The 27,235-nt window shown below is 42.0% G+C and overlaps 1 protein-coding gene across 1 annotated transcript in view; it reads right to left on the bottom strand.

The window, feature by feature from the left end:
* Positions 1–26,452, bottom strand: part of LOC311116120 (uncharacterized protein) — a gene marked incomplete at both ends in the record, with an annotated part of 30,411 nt that extends 3,959 nt beyond the window's left edge. The window contains 13 exons of the mRNA XM_084191252.1: positions 5,272–5,423; positions 13,183–13,388; positions 13,533–13,715; positions 14,076–14,717; positions 17,247–17,318; positions 20,110–20,185; positions 20,353–20,512; positions 21,988–22,230; positions 22,428–22,468; positions 22,687–22,874; positions 23,016–23,090; positions 23,203–24,001; positions 26,357–26,452. Coding sequence (XP_084047378.1) covers positions 5,272–5,423; positions 13,183–13,388; positions 13,533–13,715; positions 14,076–14,717; positions 17,247–17,318; positions 20,110–20,185; positions 20,353–20,512; positions 21,988–22,230; positions 22,428–22,468; positions 22,687–22,874; positions 23,016–23,090; positions 23,203–24,001; positions 26,357–26,452 — 2,933 coding nt within the window. The remainder of the gene's footprint in view (positions 1–5,271; positions 5,424–13,182; positions 13,389–13,532; positions 13,716–14,075; positions 14,718–17,246; positions 17,319–20,109; positions 20,186–20,352; positions 20,513–21,987; positions 22,231–22,427; positions 22,469–22,686; positions 22,875–23,015; positions 23,091–23,202; positions 24,002–26,356) is intronic.
* Positions 26,453–27,235: the final 783 nt, after the last annotated feature.

The raw sequence follows: 27,235 nt of genomic DNA, 5'->3' as shown, positions 1-27,235 counted from the left end.
GTTGTATACTATCCCCCGATGGAGTGCCTGTAGGAAGCGAACCAGGGAGAATACTGGAAACGTTGAAGCGGAAAACCCAGAAAACTGAGGAAGAATGGAAGAAAGAAGGAGAACCCAGAAGAGGTAAAATCAAGGAAGCAATGGAAAAAGCAAGGCTGAAGGAAAGAATAGGACTGGCAATGTTGGGAAAACTTAAGAAAATGTGGGAAGAAAAACAGAACAACAAGGAGAAGCAGGACAAGAAAGAAGAATCCAAATTTGCTTACGGCTCCGCCCCCGCCCAGATTATACCCAGAACTGCCTACGTCACCACCCCCATACGAGGTACCAAAACTGATGGCTCCAACGCTTGACATTGTGGGGAAAGTCGAATATCATAAGCGACCAGAAGAGGAAGAAGGAGAAAAATGGGTGAGGGCTTGCGATTTGGGCGATCGGAGACAGGAGGTAGGGGCACTGCTAGAAGCAGCAAGAGCTATACGAGACGGGGTTGAGAACATGTCCAGATTACAGGAAGAAGAAAGTCGTATGAGCCTGACGGGTGACGGCGACTGGGGAAGCCTGATGCTTGATGGGGGTTTGACCCAAACAGAACTGAAGAATCAGGAAAGGGAGGACAGAGAGAGAGAAGAAAGAAATAAGGAAGTGAAAATATTGGAAGAGGAAGTAAGAAGAGGTGCGGAACAGCTGCAGGAGATGGAGAGAACCATACGAGACTTGAGCGAGGAAAGGAAACAAGGAAGTAGAGCAAACTCCCATCCTAGAGGGCACTATATAGATATGGGAGAAGAGCATGAAGAAGCAGTGAGAGAGAGAGAGAGAGTAGAAGGGGGCCAGTACCAACTGATAGCCTTACCTAATCTATTGGCAGGGAATGAAAGGGGCCCCAGCAACCTTAGATGTATACAGTAATAATAATAATAATAATAATAATAATAATATGCCATTTAGCAGACAGGCCATGAACACAGAGGACGTGGCCAGAGCGGTAGAAGGAATGACCCACCCCAAAACAGGAATAGTAAGGTTTGGGCTGCCGTTAGAGGGCAATGGGTTTCAGGGGATGCCGAGAGGACACTTTTGCCATGGGCCAATCACGGAGAGTATGTTGGGAAAATAACTGAATTGTGTAATAGCCTCAGAGAGACATGCAATCCATCATGAGCAGAATAACAGACAGGACAGAGCAAAGAAAGAGCAGAAAGGAGCAGAGTACCTAATGGCCACTCTTTGGGAAATAGCGGGTAAAGGCAGGGAAAAGTGAAGGCTACAGCGGGGGAGGTCGATGCTTGAACTGTAACAAAGGAGGGCATTTCGCCAGAGAGTGTGAGGCCCCATGCAGATACTGTGGTAAGACAGGCCATAACTCTTTTCAATGCAGACCCAGGGGAGGAGGAAAGAAAGAAAAGAGAGAGAAGCCTAACAGACGTCTATTTCCTAGCTTTGAGCGTGAGGAAGAGGAAGATAAGGCGTGACTAGTCCTTGAGGGAGAAAGAGTAGAACCCTTTGATCCAAATTGTGAGGTGTTTGAATTGGCTACTACTGACTTAGCACTTCAACAGGAACAATAGAAGGGGAGACAGATTTTCCTAGGGGGTTGATCAAATAATTGATAATGGATAATTTGAGATGAGATCACATGTAGCAGATTTAGGGTAATCAATTAAATAATAATTGTATACTCAAGGAATTTTGAGTGGTTTTATGGATTAGTTATGAGGAATTAGATTGATACAAACAATTATTGATGGGTTAGGACTGGGGATATCTGTATCATGTTTTGTGTGTACTACCATCTTTAGATTACTGATGGTAATTGAAGGTTAACAAAATGTATAACCAGGAGAAAGAGATTAGCTTATCTCATTGGAATGTTGCCCAGGGTTAGGGGGAGCAGTAGTGAAGTTAGGCAGTATTTAGGTCGTAAAAGTGAGCTACCAAATTAAGTGGGGCCTGGCTATTTGTGGTTGTTGTTTTTCAAATTGGGTTTTTCAAATAAAAAAACAACACACCTAGTATGATGGTTATAAAGGGTTGTTATGTTACATTTAGGGGGCTTGTGTTAGGTTTGAAAGATTTAAGTATGGACCTGTCATGTCCAACCATCAGTCTTTAGGTCAAGCCCGGGAGAGCCGGGGTAGAACAGAGTCTGAACTAAACATTAGTGTTTTTACAAGATAAGGGATTGATTGATTGGATTACTATTGATTCTGAACTGAATGAACGTCGAATTTAGGAAGTGGGAGGAGCAATAAAGAAACAAGGGAGAGTCAAAAAAAAAATAAAAAAAATAAGGGATGGCAATTGGATGATAAATTACCAATATTACCTAAGTGATTGTTTAGGTAGGTGGTAATATTGACACATGGGCAGTGACATGTGTTAAAAGGAGGATGATAGTAGATGGTTGGATTAAATAATAAATATATATGAAGGAGAGGACAAAATACTTTTTTTTTTTTAAGAAAAAGAAATGCAGTCAGAAATAGAAATTGAGAGCTGAACACGTGTGAAGATAGTTTATTAACCACACCCATATGTCAGAGGCTTTGTGCCCCACAGGTGAACTAATGGAGAAGGTGACCCACTCTATCTAACCAGGTGACTGGTGAGCATCCAGTCCCTAAAGAAGAAAAACTGGAAGCAGGCCTGTTGGGAAGGGCCCTATCAGGTTATATTGGTCACTGCCTTTGCCATTAGAATAGCAGAAAGAGCAACCTGGGTCCACGTTACCCACTGCAAAAAGGTAAGAACACATGCAGAGTTAGAGAGAAGAACTGGACCAATAGGGTCTGGGGATCACCTCTGTTAACGAAGATCTCCAACCCCGACCTATCATCACTGTAGTGTGTTCTCAGGGTGTGAGTATGGGGTAGTACCAAGCAGAAAGACTGAGGACAGGAGTGGGTTGGCGGTTTTTGGGAATATGGATAACTTGAGTTGCATCATAGTCTCGGCAATGGTCTTGATATGTCAAGATCCACCACCAATTGCACTATGCCCTTACCATTGTTAAGAAGTAAAAGAGAAGAGAAGCGACCCGACATACTGACCGTCAAGGACGAGTGGCCTACAAAATGGGAGTCAGAGAAGGGCAGACTGTCAGATTCAGAATAAGGGTTAGGGACGTAGCCAACGGGTGGGGTACATGTCAATAAGCAACTTGGGATTATAAAATCCCATTATATTCGTGTTCGGCCCCCACGGCGGATTGTTCCTAGACTCAGGTGTTTAAACACACTTGGGGATGGGGATATGAGACCGGGCGGAACATCCAGATGGGGGGTAAAGAGAAACAAAGACATCACCAATTATCAATTGGAGATAGTAGTAATGTGACGGACTTAAGTTCGGAAGCGCAGGAGATAATTTTGAACCTTACAGCCCCTGTAACCGATGTGTGGTGGGCGTGTGCCAGTAAAGGCAGTGTAAGGCAGAGAATTCCAAAAGGGTGGCTAGATACGTGCGCCCTGGTTCTACTGGTTCAGCTAGTTAGAATTAGTCACCAGGAACCAAGGATTAAACAGATGTAGGAGGAGTTTTAACAAGAAGGAGAATAGCCCTATTTAGATGGATGCGATTGGGATACCAAGGGGGGTATCGGATGGATAACGAGCTATGAAACAATTAGGGGAAGGGTTTACTACCACGTTCTTTTGGTGGGTGACAAACAAAATTGTGGATTGGATTAATTATATCTATTACGACCAACAACGATTTATTGGCTAGACTAGGGATGCAACAAAAGGGATCTTTGAACAATTATCCGCCATCTCACTCTTATGACTTGGTAAAAAGAGGTTGGCTCTAGATCAGGCAGAAAGGGGTGGTGTCTATAGAATGGTAAGCCATTGTTGTACGTTTATCCCTAACAATACCAGTCCTGACGGGAGTATCTCTAAAGCCCTAGTTGGTTTAGATAAACTATCAGCTGAAATGACGAGCATGGCTGGAATGGAGGGAAACGGACTGTTCTCCTGGTTGGGAGAGTGGTTTGGTAAGTATGCTGCACTGGTGGTTACTGGATTTCTGACCCTAGTAGTTGTGTTTCTAATATTAATGTGCTGTGCTGCCTGTGTAATTCCTTGTTTGAGAAAGTCTGTTACAGATGTCGTGCATATGGGTGGTATGATGCCCCTCCTAGGGGCTCAAGAAGGAGATGCAGACACTGAGATGAAGCTGACTGAGGATGACCCTTGGTTTGCTATTGGTGAGGTGGTGGAGTGACACCCTAGTGGGTGTCTAAAGGGGGAATCAAAATTCCCTGTTTGTCTTTTTATGTTTTATGAATCATTTTAACTATTGTGAATGTTTGTCTTTCCTTATGTGAAGGTTTGAAGTTCCTGGGTGGCTGGTAGCCAACCTGGTACAAGTTAGGTGTAGATGGAAGGAATCCAAAAATTCCCTGAAATTTCTTATTTTGGGTTCACACCCAGCGGGTGTGAAAAGGGGGATTGTGGGGATCTATTCTCTTACAACTAGATGTGATGCCTAGCTTAGAAAGAATACATTAATGATTAAACATAATAGGTTTGTGCTGTACTGATATAGATTGTTTAACATAACAAGCTGTGATTAATGTGAGGAACCGTTAGGGGGTAGGCTGAGATAGACTTGTGACTCACACACACACACACTGCCTCTTTGTTAAACTGCTCAAGGACATGTGTACTGCTACAATGAAGAAGAACAAACTATGTCTGAGGTTGCTGACTCGAGACAAGTTGTAAAGATAACAACTAATGCCCGGCAACAGTGAAGCGCCAAGGGGCTGGGACCAGCCTGTGCGCCATCGATAGGTTGGGTAAGTTTAAACCACACCCAGCCTCTACTATGACAGGCCCAGCCTGGAGCAGGACCTATCTCTGTCAGAGTATTAAAGAAGAACCTTGGGTTGAAAAAGTTAGTTCTCTGACTGCCCTGCGTGGTGTTTCAGTGGGCCCGTATATACGAACATCATATTTACCATTCAAGTGTTTACATTAATTAAAATACTAGTCTATTTTAGTCTATTCTATTTGACCTCTTTTTGTTCCTATACCAGATTTGAATTGACGCAACTTGACATTAGCCTACATTGTTCTACATTGTTTTACATTGTTCTACATTGTTTTACATTGTTCTACATTGTGTTACATTGTCCATGTTCTACATTGTTCTACATTGTGTTACATTGTGTTACATTGTGTTACATTATCCATGTTCTACAATGTGTTACATTGTGTTACATTGTCCATGTTCTACATTGTTTACTGTAATGTCTCCACTTACGACAGGTAGGGTTTGATGGCCACATCCAGGCTGGTCTCTGATTCCAGAGGATAGACACAGGAGAAAGGCACACTCACGGGTCGGGTGAAGGACACGTTGTGAATGTGGTAGATGAACAAACTGTTGGAGAAGATGGCGTCAGTTCCGTTTGTCTGGGAAAAGGGGGAAAAGGGAAGAAGATTAGAAGCTAGGAGAGGACCTCTCACCAGTTCTCACAATAATACAATTGGATTTCAGTTCATCATATTCTGTTGATGGCATCATGTCTCACTAGCCTGAGTACCTGTCTCTTTAGCGAACATTCCACTCGTTGCCACTCCTTGTCATTGCCAAAGAGTGTCACGATCGTCTGAAGGAGGAGACCAATGCGCAGCGTTGCGAGTGAACATGATGACTTTATTAACTTAAAGCAACCACGAAGAAAACAACAAATGACGATACGTGAAGTTCTAAACTGAAATACGACTAACAGCAACAAAGAAACAATAACCCACAAAACACAAAGGAAAACCGACAGTTTAAATATGGCTCCCAATCAGAGATAACGAGCCGACAGCTGACACTCGTTACCTCCGATTGGGAGTCACTCAGGTACACATAGAAAAAGCACAACTAGACTACCCAAAATAGAAAACGAAAACACACCGAAACAAACACACCCTGGCACAACAACACGAGTCCATAGCCAGAGTGTGACAAAGAGACTGGCCTTTCGACAATCTCAATGCTCAGTGTGCAGTCGTATTTATGACGCAGTTGCTGATTGGTAGTTGGAAAATAACGAATATTTTCCATGACACAGTAATGGTACATGGGGTGCGTGCAAATTTGGCGCAATATAGAATTAGAATCTTAAGAACAACAACAAACAATGCCGTTACGACCTGCTGCAGTAATTCCCTTGTGAGAAGGCAGTGTCTATCATATGAATAGAAAGGGTGTCTCCAGTCAAGTCAATAGAGCTCGCCAGCTTGTAGTCCTAAAACCCGTTAACGATTTACCTCTGGTTCGTTCAGCCATCCCTATGGGAAAAAAGGAATTTGGAAAGAATACGGTTTTGGAATAAACGCTGAAAATAGGGTCTTAGGTTGACACAGGCTTAGGAGATCTTATACGTTTTATTCTATCAGATAATATCAGTCAGTTAACATGACCTTTACGAATTATGAAGACTTTGTGATTTATGTGTTTTTTTATTACTACATAAATTCTACTTTAGGAAACTTTCTGAATGGACATAGAGATAATTAGCGGACTCGCACATTACTGTAAGTCGCATTGGATAAAAGCGTCTGCTAAATGGCATATTATATTATTATTATTATACAGTGCCTTCAGAAAGTATTCACAACCCCTGACTTTTGAAAACATTTTTGGTGTTGCAGCCTGAATTTAAAATGGATTAAATTGAGATGTTTTGTCACTGGACTACACACAATACCCCATAATGTGAAAGTGGAATTATGTTTTTTGAAATTGTAACAAATTAATTAAAAATGAAATGCTGAAATGTCTTCAGTCAATACTGTAAGTATTCAATCCCTTTGTTATGGCAAGCCTAAATAAAGTTCAGGAGTAAAAATGTGCTTAAAAATTCACATAATAAGTTACATGGACTCAGTGTGTGCAATAATAGTGTTTAACATGATTTTTGAATGACTTACTCATCTCTGTAACCCACACATACAATTATCTGTAAGGTCCATCAGTCGCGCAGTGAATTTCAAACAGATTCAACCACAAAGACCAGGGAGGTTTTCCAATGCCTCGCAAAGAAGGGCACTTATTGGTAGATGGGTAAACATTTAAAAAAGCAGACATTGAATAGCCCTTTGAGCATGGTGAAGTTATTAATTACACTTTGGATGGTGTATCAATACACCCAGTCACTACAAAGATACAGGCGTCCTTCCTAACTCAGTTGCCGGAGAGGAAGGAAACCGCTCAGGGATTTCACTATGAGGCCAATGGTGACTTTAAATAAGTGATAGGAGAAAACTGAGGATGACTCCACAACATTCTACATACTATAGTTACTCCACAATACTAACCTAGTTGAGTGAAAAGAAGGAAGCCTGTACAGAATAAAAATATTCCAAAACATGCATCCTGTTTACAACAAGGCACTAAAGTAAAACTATAAAACAATGTGCCAAAGCAATTAACTTTAGTCCTGAATAGAAAATGTTATGTTTGGGGCAAATCCAATACAACACATTAATGAGAACCACTCTCCATATTTTCAAGAATAGTGGTGGCTGCATCATGTTATGGGCATGCTTGTAATCGTTAAGGACTGGGGCGTTTTTCAGGACAAAAAGGAATGGAGCTAAGCACAGGCAAAATCCTAGAGGAAAACCTGGTTAAGTCTGCTTTCCACCAGACACTGGGAGATTAATTCACCTTTCAGCAGGACAATAACCTAAAACACAAGGCCAAATCTACACTAGAGTTGCTTACCAAGAAGAACGTGAATGTTCCTGAGTGGCCTAGTTACAGTTTTGACCTAAATCTGCTTGAAAATCTATGGTAAGACTTAAAAATGGTTTTCTAGCAATGATCCACAACCAATTTGACAGAGCTTGAAGAATGTTGAAAAGAATAATGGGAAAATGTTGCACAATCCAGGTGTGGAAAGCTCTTAGAGACTTACCGAAAAAGACTCACAGCTGTAATCGCTGCCAAAGGTGCATCTACAAAGTATTGACCCAGGAGTGTGAATACTTATGTAAATTAGTTATTTCTGTATTTCATTTTCAAAACATTTTCAAACATTTCTAAAAACATATTTTCACTTTGTCATTATGGAGTATTCTGTGTAGATGGGGTGAGAAAAAAATATATTTAATATATTTTGAATTCAGGCTGTAACACAACAAAATGTGGAATAAGTCGAGGGGTATGAATGCTTTCTGAAGGCAGTGTACACCCTAAAAGGAACCATCAATCAAAGCCACCAGCGCACCTCAGACACCCTCAAATTACATTTCTCCTTTCCGAAAAAGGTATTCAAAACCTAGGCTCACCTTCAAATCTTGGCTGTAGTCCACCAGAAAGTAGCCTAGGCTACATTGTAGCATAATGCTAAAATAATGTTGCCTATCAAATTAATTGACAAGGAAAGTTTGAAGGGGGGAGAGAGGTACAGCTATAGTATTGCTAGAGACGGTTATGTAATTATTATCCCAGCATGTGCTTTATTTCAGAGGAAGATTGTCACGGGATTCGTTTTTACAAAAACTGCCCCTTGTAATTCGAAGGAAAAAAAATCATTCAGTTGAGTCTATGACGGAAGCCTGGTGGTTTTTATTTTAGGCGTAAAGATATTTCAACATCATGTCTAGACAATAGAAGGGCCTTTTAAAAAGGCTACCATGATCACTTGTGCTTCTAATGTGTAAGTGTCCCCATAGGACTAATATTTAAATGTAGGAAATGTTAGAAGCCCCCCCGTCCTGCTGATGTGAGCTGCTGGACAACGCACTTGATATGCGTTTACGGAAGAGAACGTGAACTTTCCATTTCCAAAAATGAGCTCAGTGGGAAATGGGGATTCCCTGCTTGCAATCTGATGGCTACATCAACAGCAAATGTTTCATTAAATAGGCCTAGGCACTATACTTTTTTATTTACATTACGTTTTAGTCATTTAGCAGACGCTGTTATCCAGAGCGACTTACAGTTAGTGAGTGCATACATTTTCTTTCATTTTTTTTTTTTTTTTTCATACTGGTCCCCCGTGGGAAACGAACCCACAACCCTGGCGTTGCAAAAGCCATGCTCTACCAACTGAGCTACACGATATATTTGTATTTATTTTATTGCACATTTAATTAAACTGACGCATTTGGCGATGTTCAACTTCAATTCATTGGCACAACACGTGCGTCGGCAGGTGGTGGTCGCCTAAAGTAGACTAATATATAGGCTAGCATACGAATGGTGGATTAGTAGCCCAGCCTATGAATTATCTTCTAACTTACACATCTGTTCTGGCAATTTAAAGTATTGATTGGGGACTTATTTGTAACAGGTTTTTCTGGGTGATTTGTGATGTTTTATTTGTGCTTCTCATGACTGTGTTTTTGTGTGTATATATACAAAACCAGTCAAAAGTTTGGACACACCTACTCATTCAAGTGTTTTTCTTTATTCTTATTATTATTTACATTGTAGAATAATAGTGAAGACATCAAAACTATGAAATAACACATATGGAATCATGTAGTAACAAAAAGTGTGTTAAACAAATCAAAATATATTTTATATTTTATATTCTTTGCCTTGATGACAGCTTTGCACACTCTTGGCATTCTCTCAACCAGCTTCAAGAGGTAGTCACCTGGAATGCATTTCAATTAACAGGTGTGCCTTCTTAAAAGTTAATTTGTGTAATTTCTTTCCTTCTTAATGCGTTTGAGCCAATCAGTTGTTTTGTGACAAGGTAGGGGGGTACACAGAATATAGCCCTATTTGGTAAAAGACCAAGTCCATATAATGGCAAGAACAGCTCAAATAAGCAAAGAGAAATGACAGTCCATCATTACTTTAAGACATGAGGGTCAGTCAATACGGAACATTTCAATAACTTTTTAAGTTTCTTCTAGTGCAGTCGCAAAAACCATCAAGCGCTATGATGAAACTGGCTCTCATGAGGACCGCCACAGGAAAGGAAGACCCAGAGTTACCTCTGCTGCAGTGGATAAGTTCATTAGAGTTACCAGCCTCAGAAATTGCAGCCCAAATAAATGCTTCACAGAGTTCAAGTCACAGACACATCTCAACATCAACTGTTCAGAGGGGACTGTGTGAATCAGGCCTTCATGGTCGAATTGCTGCAAAGAAACCACTACTAAAGGACACTGTCGTAGTAAATATAATTTGTTATAGATTGGTCTGACTAAAATGTTCTGTAAGACCCATTTGGAGCCTGTTTTCAATAAATGCTGTTCCAGGTCAGAGAACAAAGGACAGGAGAACACCTTATCTTCTCACCAGATGGCCTAGGAATGCGATAATAGGACAACACCCCCACCTCCGGCCATAAACCAACAGATACTCCTCACGAGTTCCCTGGACACACACAATATTTCACTTTCACGCACACTCATTCTCAACTCCCCTGTCTACTGGTCGGGTGCCAAGGGCAGAGGACTCTGCCGTGCACCAATGGGGCATCTGCTCTGGACAGAGCAGACCCGCCTCCTACGCCTCGGGAACCAATCAAGGGACTAGAAGAAGGACCCCTTCCTTTATGTTACATTGTATAAAGTAATGCTGTAAACTCTGTTAAAACATCCTTCTCAACTGTCTCCATAAGAGGCAATTGATTGGGGTCCATGCATGTAGCTTGAGCAGGACAAGATCTCTCTGTTTTAATAAACTGCCTTTTTGCATTAAGCAAATTCCTCTCTGTCTAGCGTCGATGGTTTGTACTCCCTCTCCTGAATTATGTGTTCACCAACAACACCAATAGGAAGAAGAGAACTGCCTGGGCCAAGAAACACGAGCAATGGACATTAGACCGGTGGAAATTTGTCCTTTGGTCTGGAGTCCAAATTTGAGATTTTTGGTTAAAACCGCTGTGAGATGCGGTGTGGGTGAACGGATGATCTCAGCATGTGTAGTTCCCACCGTAAAGCATGGAGGAGGAGTAGTTATGGTGTGGGGGTGCTTTGCTGGTGACACTGTCTGTGATTTATTTAGACTTCAAGGCACACTTAACCAGCATGGCTATCACAGCATTCTGCAGCGATACGCCATCCCATCTGGTTTGGGCTTAGTGGGACTATCATTTGTTTTTCAACAGGACAATGATCCAACACACCTCCAGGCTGTGTAAGGGCTATTTGACCAAGAAGGAGGGTGATGGAGTGCTGCATCAGATGACCTGGCCTCCACAATCCCCCAACCTCAACCCAATTGAGATGGTTTGGGATGAGTCGGATGGCAGAGTGAAGGAAAAGCATGCAACAAGTGCTCAGCATATGTGGGAACTCCTTCAAGACTGTTGGAAATGCATTCCAGGTGAAGCTGGTTGAGAGAATGCCAAGAGTGTGCAAAGCTGTCATCAAGGCAAAGGGTGGCTACTTCGAAGAATCTCAAATATAAAATATATTTTGATTTCTTAATTACTACATGATTCCATGTGTTATTTCATAGTTTTGATGTCTTCACTATTATTCCACAATGTAGAAAATAGTAAAAATAAAGAAAAACCCTTGAATGAGTAGGTGTGTCCACACTTTTGACTCGTACTATATATTGTGGAGTGGTTGAAAAACGAGTTTTAATGACTGTATATACAGTTGAAGTCGAAAGTTTACATACACTTAGGTTGGAGTCATTAAAACTCATTTTTCAACCACTCCACAGATTTCTTCTTAACAATCTATAGTTTTATCTATCTATTTTGTGCATGGCACAAGTAATTTTTCCAACAATTGTTTATAGACAGATTATTTCACTTATAATTCACTGTATCACAATTCCAGTGGGTCAGTTTACATACACTAAGTTGACTGTGCTTCTAAACAGCTTGGAAAATTCCAGAAAATGATGTCATGGCTTTAGAAGCTTCTGATAGGCTAATTTACATCATTTGAGTCAGTTGGAGGTGTACCTGTGGATGTATTTCAAGCCCTACCTTCAAACTCAGTGCCTCTTTGCTTGACATAATTGGAAAATCCAAAGAAATCAGCCAAGACCTCAGAATTGATTTTTTTGACCTCCACAAGTCCGGTTCATCCTTGGGAGCAATTTCCAAACGCCTGAATGTACCACGTTCATCTGTATAGACAATAGTATGCAAGTATAAACACCATGGGACTACGCATCATACCGCTCAGGAAGGAGAAGCGTTCTGTCTCCTAGAGATGAACGTACTTTGGTGCGAAAAGTGCAAATCAATCCCAGAACCACAGCAAAGGACCTTGTGAAGATGCTGGAGGAAACAGGTACAAAAGTATCTATATCCACAGTAAAACGAGTCCTATATCGACATAACCTGAAAGGCCACTCAGCAAGGAAGAAGCCACTGCTCCAAAACCGCCAGAAAAAAGCCAGACTACAGTTTGCAACTGCACATGAGGACAAAGATCGTACTTTTTGGAGAAATGTCCTCTGGTCTGATGAAACAAAAATATAACTGTTTGGCCATAATGACCATCGTTATGTTTGGAGGAAAAAGGGGGATGCTTGCAAGCCGAAGAACACCATCCCAACCGTGAAGCACGGGGGTGGCAGCATCATGCTGTGGGGTGCTTTGCTGCAGGAGGGACTGGTGCACATCACAAAATAGATGGCATCATGAGGAAGGAAAATTATGTGGATATATTGAAGCAACATCTCAAGAGATCAGTCAGGAAGTTAAAGCTTGGTCGCAAATGGGTCTTCCAAATTGATAATGACCCCAAGCATACTTCCAAAGTTGTGGCAAAATGGCTTAAGGACAACAAAGTCAAGGTATTGGAGTGGCCATGACAAAGCCCTGACCTCAATCCTATAGACAATTTGTGGGCAGAACTAAAAAAGCGTGTGCAAGCAAGGAGGCCTACAAACCTGACTCAGTTACACCAGCTCTGTCAGGAGGAAAGAAGTACCTTGCTCTTGCTTACTGGATATAAAATAGGCTAGCTACAGCATTCACAATTAACTGGCGGGGAAATTTGAATGGCGAGAGCTTCTCTGGTGTGATGTGATCACATTGACTGATGATCAAAATACAATAAATGAAATGTTAATATTTGAAGATTGACAAAAGGCCAGTGTCTTTGGCAATGACAAGGATTGGCAAGGAGTGAAATGTTAGCTAAAGAGACTGGTACCCAGGCTAATGTCTCACAGCAAGTGTTCTCTTTTTAAAGTTTTGGTGAGGAACGGGGTGAACTGGTCGGGGGGGGGGGTTCTCACCTCGAGAGTGTTTCCACAGGTGCCCTCCATGCGCTCCACCTGGTACCATACCATGCCGTCACGCTCTTCGTGAATGTTGCACCGGGGGTCGGCCAGGTTAGCAGTGGTGGCGTCTAGACCAGCGGCCTCCAGGTTCGTCCTGTTGAGACCCACCTGTATCAGGCTCCGCCCACACACCACCTCTGGGCGGAGCAAAACAGGCTGATCTGTAAGAGAAAAAGAGAGGGAGAGAGGGATAAGAAAAGAAAGAAAACAGGAAATAATGTTATTCAAGAACCCCAAATGAAAAGAAGGAATGACACATTTTCATATGCATAGGTCCCTCAATCAGGTGTTTTCTGAGGACTCACCTGGCCTCTCACACTGCCAAGTGACTCCATCATTGCTCATGCAGGTCTCCCCCGCTCTGCAGGTACCACACATTGCTTTTGGCGTCGTCGTGGCAACCTGTGACTGTGTTGTTGTGGTGCGATTGTTCTCTACTGGTGTTTCTGTAGTTGTGACTGGTTTTGGTGTTGTGAGAGCTGACACATCTGGAACAAGAGTTAAACAGGAGACACAGTTATGAGGGAACATTCATCGCTCATGTTTTGAAAGAACTAGTATGCTGATATTACTAGAATCATACAATAGGCCTATATGAATGTACTGGATGAATATGCTGAGTACTGTTGATATCTAGGGCCATAAGAAGAACATCATGGTGTATATAACCAGCTTTACTGTAAGTCGCTCTGGATAAGAGCGTCTGCTAAATGACTAAAATGTAAAATGTTTACTAAACAGTAAACAGTAAAAAAAAAAGAAGCTACAATAACTTAAATTCAAAAGGCAGAACAACAACAAGCCAAGCCCCCCCCCAGAACTTGGAAAAGCAGGCAGCGAAACCTTACATGCACAATAGGCGAAGTAGCACCCGGGCGGCATGACGAACTTGTACACAAAGTAGTTCCCGGGGCAGGCCTTGACGTGGATGGGCTGAGACTGCACCCAGCAGCAGTCCCCATTGAAGCTGGCGCAGACTGCACTCTGGACAATCGCATCCACCTGCTGGGGGGGAGGGAACGCCAGCCACAAGGGAGCCTGGGTGCCGCACTTGAACGAATCCACGCACTTGTCCGGCATGGACACGCTCTGGTTACCGATGAACATGCGGTAATAGCCATCCCAGTTGACGTTGCGGTCGCAGTGCTTGTCGCCCGCATTGTTGTTGGTGGAGCGCCAGGCGTCGTTCAGGACCGTGTAGATCTTGCAGGGGTTGGCGCACTGCTGGATGCCGTTGACAGTGATGCAGTCCTCCCCGTCGGCGCACTCGTTGAAGCCGCAGCTGAACCGGACATGATTAAGGTTGGTGTTGGAGCGGCGGACGCGGCGAGGGGCGTGGTGGTCGTCGGCGGCGGTGTTGTGGCCAGGTAAGCAGACGAGGCCGTCGCCGGAGAAGCCCTTCTTACAGGTGCATGTAATGTCACCTGCCATGGGCGAGGTGCGGCAGACGGCCTGTTCGTGACACGCCTCACAGCTGGTGACAATCACACCTGTGGGAATTTGGGTATATATGGGTTTATTGTCTTTTTAAGTTAAGGTATCATGATACACCTGAATTGTTTTGATGCCTCCCTTTTTAGGTTCTGAGACTAAAGAGCAGAGAAAATACAGATGTCAATTGTGTGGTGGGTTATATAATATTATACTGTATCAAAATACTTAATACATACAATACTTAATACACAATACATCCCTATACTGTCAACTCTAATCAAATCTATTTTATCTCTTAATATGGCAGAACTAAAATAATACACTCAATAAGAAAATCAAATATACAAATTATATATAGTTTATATCATATATAGTATTCATTATATAATATATATATATATAGTTTTAGAACACCTACTCATTCAAGGGTTTTTCTTTATTTTTACCATTTTCTGCAATATAGAATAATAGTGAAGACATCAAAACTATGAAATAACACGTGGAATCATGTGGTAAGCAAAAAAGTGTTAAACAAATCAAAATTCTTCAAAGTAGCCACCCTTTGCCTTGATGACAGAGTGATGGAGTGCTGCATCAGATGACCTGGCCTCCACAATCCCCCGACCTCAACCAAATTGAGATGGTTTGTGATGAGTCGGACCGCAGAGTGAAGGAAAAGCAGCCAACAAGTGCTCAGCATATGTGAACTCCTTCAAGACTGTTGGAAAAGCATTCAAGGTGAAGCTGGTTGAGAGAAAGCCAAGAGTGTGCAAAGCTGTCATCAAGGCAAAGGGTGGCTATTTGAAGAATCTAAAAAATACAATATATTTTGATTTGTTTAACACTTTTTTGGTTACTACATGATTCCATATGTGTTATTTCATTGTTTTGATGTCTTCACTATTATTCTACAATGTAGAAAATAGTAAAAATAAAGAAAAACCCTTGAATGAGTAGGTGTGTCCACACTTTTGACTGGTACTGTATATAAAAAATACTGAAATATTACATTGACATAAGTATTCAGGCCCTTTACTCAGTACTATGTTGAATCACCTTTGGCAGCAATTACAGCCTCGAATCTTCTTGGGTATGACACTACAAGCTTGGCACACCTGTGTTTGGAGAGTTTATCCCATTCTTCTCTGCAGATCCTCTCAAGCTCTGTCAGGTTGGATGGGGAGCGTCACTGCACAGCTATTTTCAGGTCTCTCCAGAGATGTTCGATCGTGTTCAAGTCCGGGCTCTGGCTGGGCCACTCAAGGACATTCAGAGACTTGTCCCGAAGCCACTCCTGCGTTGTCTTGGCTGTGTGCTTAGGGTCATTGTCCTGTTGGAAGGTGAACCTTCGCCCCAGTCTGAGGTCCTGAGCGCTCTGGAGCAGGTTTTCATCAAGGATATCTCTGTACTTTGCTCTATTCATCTTTCCCTCGATCATAACTAGTCTCTCAGTCCCTGCCGCTGAAAATAATCCCCACAGCATGATGCTGCCACCACCATGCTTCACCGTAGATATGGTGCCAGGTTTCCTCCAGACGTGACGCTTGACATTCAGGACAAAGAGTTCAATCTTGGTTTCATCAGACCAGAGAATCTTGTTTCTCATGGTCTGAGAGTCCTTTAGGTGCCTTTTGGCAAACTCCAAGCGGGCTGTCATATGCCTTTTACTGAGGAGTGGCTTCCGTCTGGCCACTCTACCATAAAGGCCTGATTGGTGGAGTGCTGCAGAGATGGTTGTTCTTCTGGAACTATGTCAGAGAGACCATTAGGTTCTTGGTCATCTCCCTGACCAAGGCCCTTCTCCCCCGATTGCTCAGTTTGGCTGGGCGGCCAACTCTAGGAAGAGTCTTGGTGGTTCCAAACTTCTTCCATTTAAGAATATAGATTTTCTATTGTGTTTTTGACTGTACATTTGTTTATCCCATATGTAACTCTGTGTTGTTGTTGTTTTTATCGCACTGCTTTGCTTTATCTTGGCCAGGTCGCAGTTGTAAATGAGAACTTGTTCTCAACTGGCTAAAAATAAATAAAAAATAAAGAATGATGGAGGCCACTGTGTTCTTGGGGACCTTCAATGCTGCAGAAATATGTTGGTACCCTACCCCAGATCTGTGCCTCGACACAATCCTGTCTCGGAGCTCTATGGACAAATCCTTCGACCTCATGGCTTGGTTTTTGCTCTGACATGCACTGTCAACTGTGGGACCTTATATAGACAGATGTGTGCCTTTCCAAATCATGTCCAATCAATTGAATTTACCACAGGTGGACTCCAATCAAGTTTTAGAAATATCTCAAGGATGATCAATGGAAACAGGATGCACCTGAGCTCAATTTCGAGTCTCATAGCAAAGGGTCTGAATACTTATGTAAATAAGGTATTTCTGTTTTTTATTTTTAATACATTTGCAAAAATGTCTAAAAACCTGTTTTTGCTTCGTCATTATGGGGTATTGTGTGTAGATTGATGAGGAAAAAAATGAATTTAATCAATTTTAGAACGAGGCTGTAACGTAACAAAATGTGGTAAAAGTCAAGGGGTCTGAATACTTTCCGAATGCACTGTATAGTATAATTGTCTGTACCTGAGGTATGTCCAGTGCTGGACAGAACCAGTAGAGGCCCCAGCAGAGCTACCAAGATCATCCTCATCAACAGTAGTTACTTATACAGGGACAGAAACGGGGAACACAACCTGAAGGAAAAAACACTGCTTTTATTCATCCACACTTTAGCCACAATTTACCTATACTGGAAAGGCAGTCACTTTTAAATGCAAGTTTTAATTTATGTAATTTGACTGTATCTATACAGGTCCTCATATTGTGATAAATATATATATATATATATATATATATATATATATATATATATATATATATCTTAAGGAGATCTGTCACAAGACTGCAATAAACCACATGTTACAAAACATAAAATACAATAATAGTAGCATATTAAGCATGGACACACACATGTTCTCCATGGTACTATAACATTTCAAATACAGTCAGTTCAGATATACTCATTTCACCAAACCAAAAAGATCTAACTTTGTTGAACCACACAGTATGACTAGTGATCTGAGAGGAGTACTGACTTACCAAATCTGGATGCTGCCTGCTAGAACCCACCTGTTAGCTGGGCATTTATACACTGGTTACAGGGGAGTGGGGAAACGTGACACATTGTGCAATATTCCCAGGGACAATACCCTAGCCTGGGTTCCAGTCTGTTTAGCTGTCATTCCACTCCTTGCCACTCCTTGTCATGACAAACAGTTTGGCAATGACACAGAGTACAAGGAGTGAAATGTCAGCAGAAACTGACTGGATTTCAGGCTAACAATAGGTCTGGAAGAGGTTGAATCACAACTACAGATCACAACTACAGTAGGATCTTAATTTGATCACTCTTTTGTTGCTGTGAATTTCCCTGCACAGCAGGAAATTCAAACTTTTAGTGTATTTGAGTTTTAAAAAGGCTTCTAAAGTTTGTCATTTCCACTTAGAAATGTCAACCCCTACAAAAATGTGCATTAATTATAATCCACATAATAATTCACATTTTCTGTTGATGCAGGATTATTTTCCTGCTGTAGCAAACTGGCTCAAATTACGATCCTACATCTGTATCAATGTTCACATGTATGGAATCCAACAATCGCCCGATAACCATAACAACCTGGGCTATGATTAAAGGTAAAGTCTATATACTCTGTTGGGTGGCGTTGGATAATTTGGAGGTTTTCAAACTAATGAAGCGACAGGGCGTGTGTGTGGTGGCTGATTGGTGGCATTAGGTCAACACCATATGATTTATGAGGTGAATAATGCCTCACGATAACCCAGAGAACCACTTAACATTTGGCTGACTTCTTACCTCTCATGCTCTGCTATAAAGACAATGTGCAATGGGTTGTCGGTGCTCTTGGATAGGGCTACACCCTTATTTTATTGTTATTTCCACCCTTCTTCAATCCGTTTTTCAATCCGTTTTTTGTCCTTTGTTTGTGCTATAGATATGCCTGTTTCAACTCTGCCGTGCTGACAGGCAGGCTACCGCTAAGTGTTCTAGCGATTGTTCCCTTTATCTTTCAGTGTTTTGTCTTCTGTTTGTACTATAGATATGCCTGTTTCAACTGTGCCGCACTCATGTAATACGTCTCCAATTAGGTCACGCTGAATCAGCGGATTAATAACAAGAAAAGATCTGACTTAATACCTAATGTTCCCAACCCTTTTCTCTTTGCTTTAGATGACCAACAATAGCCAGTTGTCACCATGATGACATTATGTAAACTACTCACGCTGAGGGAAAGGTGAACTGCTCCCACTCATCTAATAACAGCCTCAAATGGCACCCTATTCCCTATATGGTGCACTACTTTTGTTTACTAAGAGGGTCAAAAGTAGTGCACTATATAGGGAATAGGGTGCCATTTGAGACAGACCCATAGTCTTCCACAGGCATTGTCCCTCTCTCTATGGCTTTTAGACGATACAGGAAGTGTTTTGTTAAGTCACTTCTACATGCCTGAACAATTTGAGAGCTAGGTATTCAATGTTTAGAGTCCCTGTGAATCCATGAAACTCATGTATGAAGTTAGCGCATACTTTTTTTTTTTAAATGGCTGCACCCTTATAAGGGAGTACAAATAATATTAAGCCTGATCAATCAATTAGAAAACCTTAGTAAATAACATACTCAACACCATAGCAATGGGCCTACGACCAAATATGGTCATGTAGCCTAATAGTTGAAGAAGGAAACAACCTTCTCTGTAAATGATTCAGGTCCTGCTGTTTAGTCAAGTTAAGGTGTGAAACATTAAGTAGAAGACAAAAATAAAGAACGTAAAAGCCAGGAACGAGATTAAATTCTATCAGAACCTCCATTCACAGGTGTTGGATCTTAATTTGACTGGTTTCTCACAGCAGGAAAATAATCCTGCAGCAACAGGAAATGTGAATTATTGTGTGGATTATAATTAATTTACATTTTTGTAGGGGTTGATAAATTTTTTGTTAGGGCAAATCAAATCTGAAATTTGGTAATTACAAACTTTACATGCCTTTTTATACCTTGAATACATTACAAGTTTGACTTTCCTGCAACAACAAGGTGATCAAATTAAGATTTAACATCTGTAACCCTAACTCTGATTCGCCAACAGACCAGACCAAGAGACAACAGAGAACAGCCATTGATATAATGACACAACAGACTGATATAATAGTAAAAAGGTTCACTTTATTATCTCATAATCGTTAAGATACAGAAACTCTCCTGTGTCCCATTGCAGGGCTGTTTGGTTCACTCGGGCCCTTTGGTCCCTAGAAGACAAACAGTGCAAAGACAAGGTTACCAGTGAGGTGTGTGTGTGTATGTGTGTGTCTGACTGCGCACAAGTTACTTTGAGGTGAGTGCGATGATATCAAAAATACTCACAGGTGATTGGTCCGACGGTAAGGGACTCTTGGGAGGCCGAGGTGGAGACAGAGCGGGATATTCTTCTACCACAGATCTGAGGAGAGAGACCAAAGACAGTCAGAGAGAACAGACCCTAAGGCAGAAACACCAGGGAGACACCAGACACTGCAGCAGAGACACCAGACACTGAAGCAGGAACACCAGGGAGAGACTCAGCAGGACTAGAGAGAGAGAGAGACTGTGGAGGAGTTCAGGACTCACTGGAGTGCAGGAAGAGCTCCTCTGGTCACACATGCTGAGGCTGCAGTGCAGGAAGACGTCCCGGTAGTCTCCCTGGTACAGGAACAGCAGAGCAGAGAAGCGAGCCCTGAGAGATGAGCCACTCTCCTCCACCCTCACCTGACGTTGGTTACTAGGGCACCTGTGACCGAATCATTTTCACGCAGTGCATAGAAAAACTCTATTAAATACAGTGCCTTCAGAAAGTATTCACACCCCTTGACTTTTTCCACATGTTGTTGTGTTACAGCCTGAATTTAAAATGGATTAAACTGAGATGTTGTGTCACTGGCCTACATACAATACCCCATAATGTCAAAGTGGAATTATGTTTTTTGAAATTTATACAAATTCATTAAAAATTAAACGCTAAAATGTCTTGAGTCAATAAGTATTCAGCCAATTTGTTATGGCAAGCCTAAATAAATTCAGGAGTAAAAATTTGCTTAATAAGTTATATCCCTTTGAGCATGGTGAAGTTATTAATTACACTTTGGATGATGTATCAATACACACAGTCACTACAAAGATACAGGCGTCCTTCCTAATTCAGTTGCCGGAGAGGAAGGAAACTGCTCAGGGATTTCACCATGAGGCCAACGGTGACTTTAAAACAGTTACAGAGTTTAATGGCTGTGATAGGAGAAAACTAAGGACGGATCAACAACATTGTAGTTACTCCACAATACTAACCTAAATGACCGAGTGAAAAGAAGGAAGCCTGTACAGAATACAAATATTCCAAAACATGCATTCTGTTTGCAATAAGGCACTAAAGTAAAACTGCAAAACATTTGGCAAAGAAATTAACTTTATGTCCTGAATAAAAAGCGTTGTGTTTGGGGCAAATCCAACACAACACATCACTGAGACCCACTTTTCATATTTTCAAGCATGGTGGTGGCTGCATCATGTTATGGGTATGCTTGTCATCGGCAAGGACTAGGGAGTTTTTTAGGATAAAAAGAAACGGAATAGAGCTAAGCACAGGCAAAATCCTACAGGAAAACCTGGTTCAGTCTGCTGTCCAACAAACTCTGGGAGACAAGTTCACCTTTCAGCAGGACAATAGCATAAAACACAGAGCCAAATATGCACAGGAGTTGCTTACCAAGATGACATTGAACGTTCCTGAGTGTTTTGACTTAAATCAGCTTGAAAATCTATGGCAAGTCTTGAAAATGGCTGTCCAGCAATGGGCAGCAACAAACTTGACAGAGCTTGACAGAGCTAATAATGTGCAAATATTGTACAATCCAGGTGTGCAAAGCTCTTACAGACTTACCCCAAAAAACTCACAGCTGTAATCACTGCCAAAGGTGATTCTAACATGTATTGACTCAGCGGTGTGATACTTATGTAAATTATGCATTTTATGCACATTTTCAATAAATGTGCATAAAATAACAACAACATGTTTTCACTTCATCATTATGGGTTATTGTGTGTAGATGGTTAAGAAAAAAATAATATTCAATACATTTTGAATTCAGGCTGTAACACAACATGTGGAATAAGTAAAAGCATGAATACTTTCTGAATACTAAATGTAAATATTCATGCAGAAAAACTGTTTTAGTAAATGGTCACACACAACTCAAGAATGCATGGACAGACCTGTTCTGAATAAGGACGTATCGCATGAGATCATCAAAGTTGGGGGTGTGAGTGGCGTAGCAATTCTCCAGAATAACCACCAACTGGTCGTCTGTCTCGTCTACGGACACACCCACGTGCAAGGCCGAGCCCACTGGCAGGAGGACTTCTCCAGGTGGGTAAGGCTTTGTGAAGTTGGAGTTTCGATACAGAGACATGAAGGATTTGGCCTTGGCACCTAAACCTGAAACTCCACCCTCCGTTCTGTCGAGAGGTGAACATGAAGCAACCAGAGATTAGACAGCCTCATCCTTTGGAAGTCAGATTTAGTATATAATGCTAAGACTAAATGTAGTTTATAATGAGAGCTTGTGTTGATGATGAAGTTAGATGATGATTAAATGAAAAACAAACAGTTTGGGAGAAGTAGGCCTACAAAAAGACAAAATCCTATTTCTCACAGCAGGTAGGGTTTGATGGCTACATCCAGGCTGCTCTCTGTCTCCAGGGGATAGGCACAGGAGAAGGGAAGGCTCACGGGTCGGGAGAGAGAGTCGTTTCTTGCATTAAATGGGTAAACAAAAGCTGTTGGAGTAGACAGCATGGGTGGCGTTGGTCTGGAGAAAAGACAAAAGGGCATAAGATAGATCCATTACATTGTAATTTACTCCTCCAGTGTTGCATCATCTCTTGGGACACATTGAGGTAATGTGTTCTCACCTCCAGAGTGTTGCCACAGCGTCCCTCCCTGCGCTCCACCTGGTACCACACCGTGCCGTTGGCCTTCTGGTGGGCGGAGCACCTGGGGTCGGCCAGGTGAGCAGAGGAAGGATCCAGACGTCCGGCCTCCTGGTTAACCATTTGAAGGCCCACCTGTATGAAGTTCCGCCCACAGACCAGCTCCAGAGCTATGAAATAAACGCAGCAGTTTACATAACAAAACCCACACAAATTAAAGATATATTGATGAACTCCTAATCTTTGCTGTTGGTAGTGTCTCTGTTGGGTTAATGTTTGCGCATCTTTATTTTCATTTTTCTTTAACACACACCTCCATTTGATCTTATCCTCACTCATGCAGGTCTCATCGTTTCTACAGGTAGAACACACCTTGGTGTTGACATCTGGGAGGACAGGAGGGATAGGGGTAATATATTTGGTGCGTGATGGAGTGCATTCCAGACAGCTTGAATATTCTTTATGTCCTTAAGAATCAGAGATGAGCATGGTACATACCTGCACAGTAGGCCAAGTGGCAGTTTACTGCAGGGACAAACTTGTAGACATAGTAGTTTCCATAGCAGGCGTTGACATGGATGGGACCTTGTTTAAATGAGCAGCAGCCACTTGCCCAGTTCCCACAGACGCCCCTCTGAACCACACTGTTTGACAGCTGGGGATGGGGATCTGTGAGCCACATGGGGGCGTGGGTTCCACACATGTACCTCTCCACACACCTCTCTGGCATCTGAACACTGGTGTTCCCCAGGAACAGGCGATACCAGCCCTGCCAGTTGACAGACATGTCACAGTGCTCGCCATTAACTGCACCGTTGTTGGTGGTGGACCGCCAGGCATCATTCAGTACAGTGTAGAACTGGCAGGGGTCTGCACAGAGGGATGTTCCACCAACACTGATACAGTCCTCTCCCACTGGACACCGTCTCCCCCCACACTGAAACTGCACTGAACGGGAGTCAGAACGAGGACTGGTGCGGAGGTCGTCTTCAGGAGGCACGAGGCAGTCGAAGGATCCGGGGGTGTTCTCACAGACCTGAGGAGGGGTGCAGGGTCGGTCGGGGAGGGAACACTCATCGACGTCCACACAACCCAGCTCCGAGGACCAGCGGTAACCTTGACGACAGCAGGAGCCGCCAGCGCAGAGCTGGAGGTCGTAGCAGGTGATGCCGTCGCCGACAAAGCCTGATTTACAGTTGCAGGTGACTAACTTGGATGAGGAAGACTCGACCTCGACCTCATTGGTGAGCAGAGAGGCATGACAGGTGGCAGGCCTCACAGCCGGTGACAACAGAACCTGTGAAGGAAACAACTACTATTGATTTTCCTTGAGTTATGGCCATGGCTAATATCAAGGAGTTAGAGACCGCTACAGGACAGTACAGCAACAGGAAAACATTAATATAATAATAATAATATAGAGACCACAATGGAAACAAGTCTCTTGACTTTTTTGGGTATGTATCCTAAACTATTTTGGGTATCTGTTGTCTGGAGTAACATTTAATGTATTTTGAATGAATTGTCAAATATAATATAATATAATAAAATAAAATGTTAATGCTGTGATAAAAAAAGGTTTGCAGATGTAAACAGAGATAATCTTGTCTAGATGCACTTTACTCAACTGCATGTTGTTCAACCTTACCGGAGCTATCAGCTGTGATGGAGGGTATCAGCATTAGAAGTAGTAAGCCTGGCGTTATCAGAGGATGACCCATGTTACTGCTCGTCATGCCTTGAGGTTGTAAATAACTAGATTTCATAACAAAAAAGAAAAACATGGAAATAATCTTATGACTCCTCTAATAATCTATACATCCCTCAGATTTCTTGAAGCACAACATTCCCTATTATGTAACAATAGCCTTTCCCGCTGTCAAATGACCTAGTGGCCTCATGGGTGGAATGTTATTCATATTTTTTTTATAATTTAATAATTAATAAACATTATTTCAAAAACCCCGAAGAAAATCCAGTGTTTCTATGTCAAACAGTTTTGTTATATTTCAGTCTTCTGTGATGTATATAAAGTGTAATATTGGGATGCAAACTCAAAATGGAATACATTTCAACTCTATACCTGACCTGGTACAGGTGTCTTCTTGTTTTAAGCCCATAACCATGTGTGTGAGGTGTATACTTTGGTTTCAAAGTAGATTTGTTTAAGACTACCAAGAAACACTTTGTGTGACCCTGATTTAGCCCACTGCAGTAAAAGGTTAAACAATAGAGTATAACTTGAATGCACACTTCACTTCTAACTGATGCATTTAATGCAGCTCCAGATTTGGTTGCATGGCTACTTTTAAAGTGCACGAGACCGCTAAACCTTTCATTTTTTACATTTACATTTTTAGTCATTTAGCAGACGCTCTTATCCAGAGCGACTTACAGGAGCAATTAGGGTTAAGTGCCTTGCTCAAGGGCACATCGACAGATTTTTCACCTAGTCGGCTCTGGGATTAGAACCAGCGACCTTTCGGTTACTGGCACAACGCTCTTACCCACTAAGCTACCTGCCGCCTTTCATGATTTCCCTCAATTGCATAAGAAAACTTACCTTGTGTGGTTTGATGATGTGAACTGTCAATCTCTCTGTTTTTCTGACATTATATAACCTGACCTCAAACTAGAAAGTTAGACTGACTGTGCCTTTCATTGTGTTATCTCTGTGTTATCTCTCTTCAATAAAAGTCAGTGTGCCAGGGTAAGGTGGTATTGGTGTTTGATATTACCGCTCTAAAGTTGTTTACGTGTCTTGGAATTGATAAAGCACCTTGACAGAATAATTATTAATGACTAATTATTACACCCTGAAACTGTGCGAAATGTGTTAGAAATGTGTGAGTGTAGGACCAGTAAAGACTATGACATTGAGCTACTATTTAGCAATGTGAGTAAGAGTTAGACCAGATAACAAAGGACAAGGAGAACTGGCTACAGACAACTGAGAAACCAAGATAAAGAGGCCTCCCAATTTAGGGAGGAGAGAAACGGTTAGGCTTTTTAAGGAGTATGAGGACGGCGATAACTAAGGAATGCATGTGTGTGTGTGTGTATGTGTGTGTGTGTGTGAATGTGTGTGTGTGTGTGAACTGATGGTCAGGAGAGCAGTTTTAAAGTGGAAAACTACAGCCCGCCTAAAGAGGGGAGGGATTTTTGTATGACATATGAGTATAAAAGATGGACTCTGAAATTGTGATGGCAGAATTCTCAATGAATAAATCTCTGACTATGCAGACCGGGACTCTGTTCGTTTCTTAAATCCAAAAGACTTACAACCTTTTGGGAGACGCACAGAGACACTGAAATAGTTTGTTAAATAATTCACATAACACACCTTCTCTTGCCTCCCATAAACCAAGATCGACCCTGGCCTGAGGGATATGTCACAAAGCGTGTGTGGTTTGATGATGTGAACTGTCAATCTCTCTGTTTCCCTGACATGATATGCTTTGGACAGGATAGAGAGGAAATATGGGAGGATTTATTGCTGAAAAAGCAGTGGGTCGGATTCGAACCCATGCTGCAACGGTATGAATGTATTCCAGAGGCAGACACTTATACCACCCTACTCCACGTGCTTGACTTCTTCTATGGTTTAAGCACCATCCCGTCTCTGATCCCATTCTACCTGTGTCCTCCCAACCTGTGACCTCCCTTCCTGTGACCCGCCCTCCACTGGATCTGCACAGGCTTTCCTGTCCTGTTGGCCCTGGTCCCCCCTTCCCCTAATTCCACCCATGATCGCTAACGGATGGAGCCCTGCTTCCCCAGCCCAGACCCTAACTGTCATATACTCTGAACTACTGTCTGACCTAGATGGTCAGAGGGTAAGAAGCAGGAATTGTTACTCACCAAAGTAACAGTGTGGTCAAAGACTTAGTAATTAGTTGTAGTCACGATCTGGTTACCTATAACTCAAAAAATATATATGTTTTGGAGTTTTTAAATATTATTTTCTGATAACTTCGGAACTACCCACAATCCACTATTGCCACCGTCATTAAGAGAACCTACTCTGCTACCGAGTTTGTATGCTAGCTCACTAGCTAGCTCGAGCTGGCTAACGTTAGCCACTAGGCATGCATTCCAGACAGAGGGTTGGCAGTGGTGACCTACAATCCACCAATCACAAGGAAGTGTGATGTAAACAAGCTATCGTATTACCAATCAGCATGCATTCCCCATATGTGGAGCATTCTGCACGTTCAGCTTCAACAGGCAGGCTCTGTTAAAAAAAAAATCTGTCAGACTTCAGAATTCTGATTGGTTCTGATCGATTTTATATAATAGCTCGAAGAAATTGAGGTGTAACTTTGCTAAGCTTTAACCTTATACTGCCAAGAGTGTGCAAAGCTGTCATCAAGGCAAAGGGGGGCTACTTTGAAGAATCTAAAATCTAAAATATATTTTGATTTGTTTAACACTTTTTTGATTCCATATGTGTTATTTCATAGTTTTGATGTCTTCACTATTATTTTACAATGTAGAAAATAGTAAAAATAAAAACCCTTGAATGAGTAGG

This window comes from Coregonus lavaretus (genome assembly GCF_964263955.1).
Source record: "Coregonus lavaretus genome assembly, contig: HAP1_SCAFFOLD_288, whole genome shotgun sequence".
NCBI classification, from domain to species: domain Eukaryota; kingdom Metazoa; phylum Chordata; class Actinopteri; order Salmoniformes; family Salmonidae; genus Coregonus; species Coregonus lavaretus.
The sequence above is the reverse complement of the archived record's forward strand: the minus strand, read 5'-3'. Positions and strand labels throughout refer to the sequence as shown.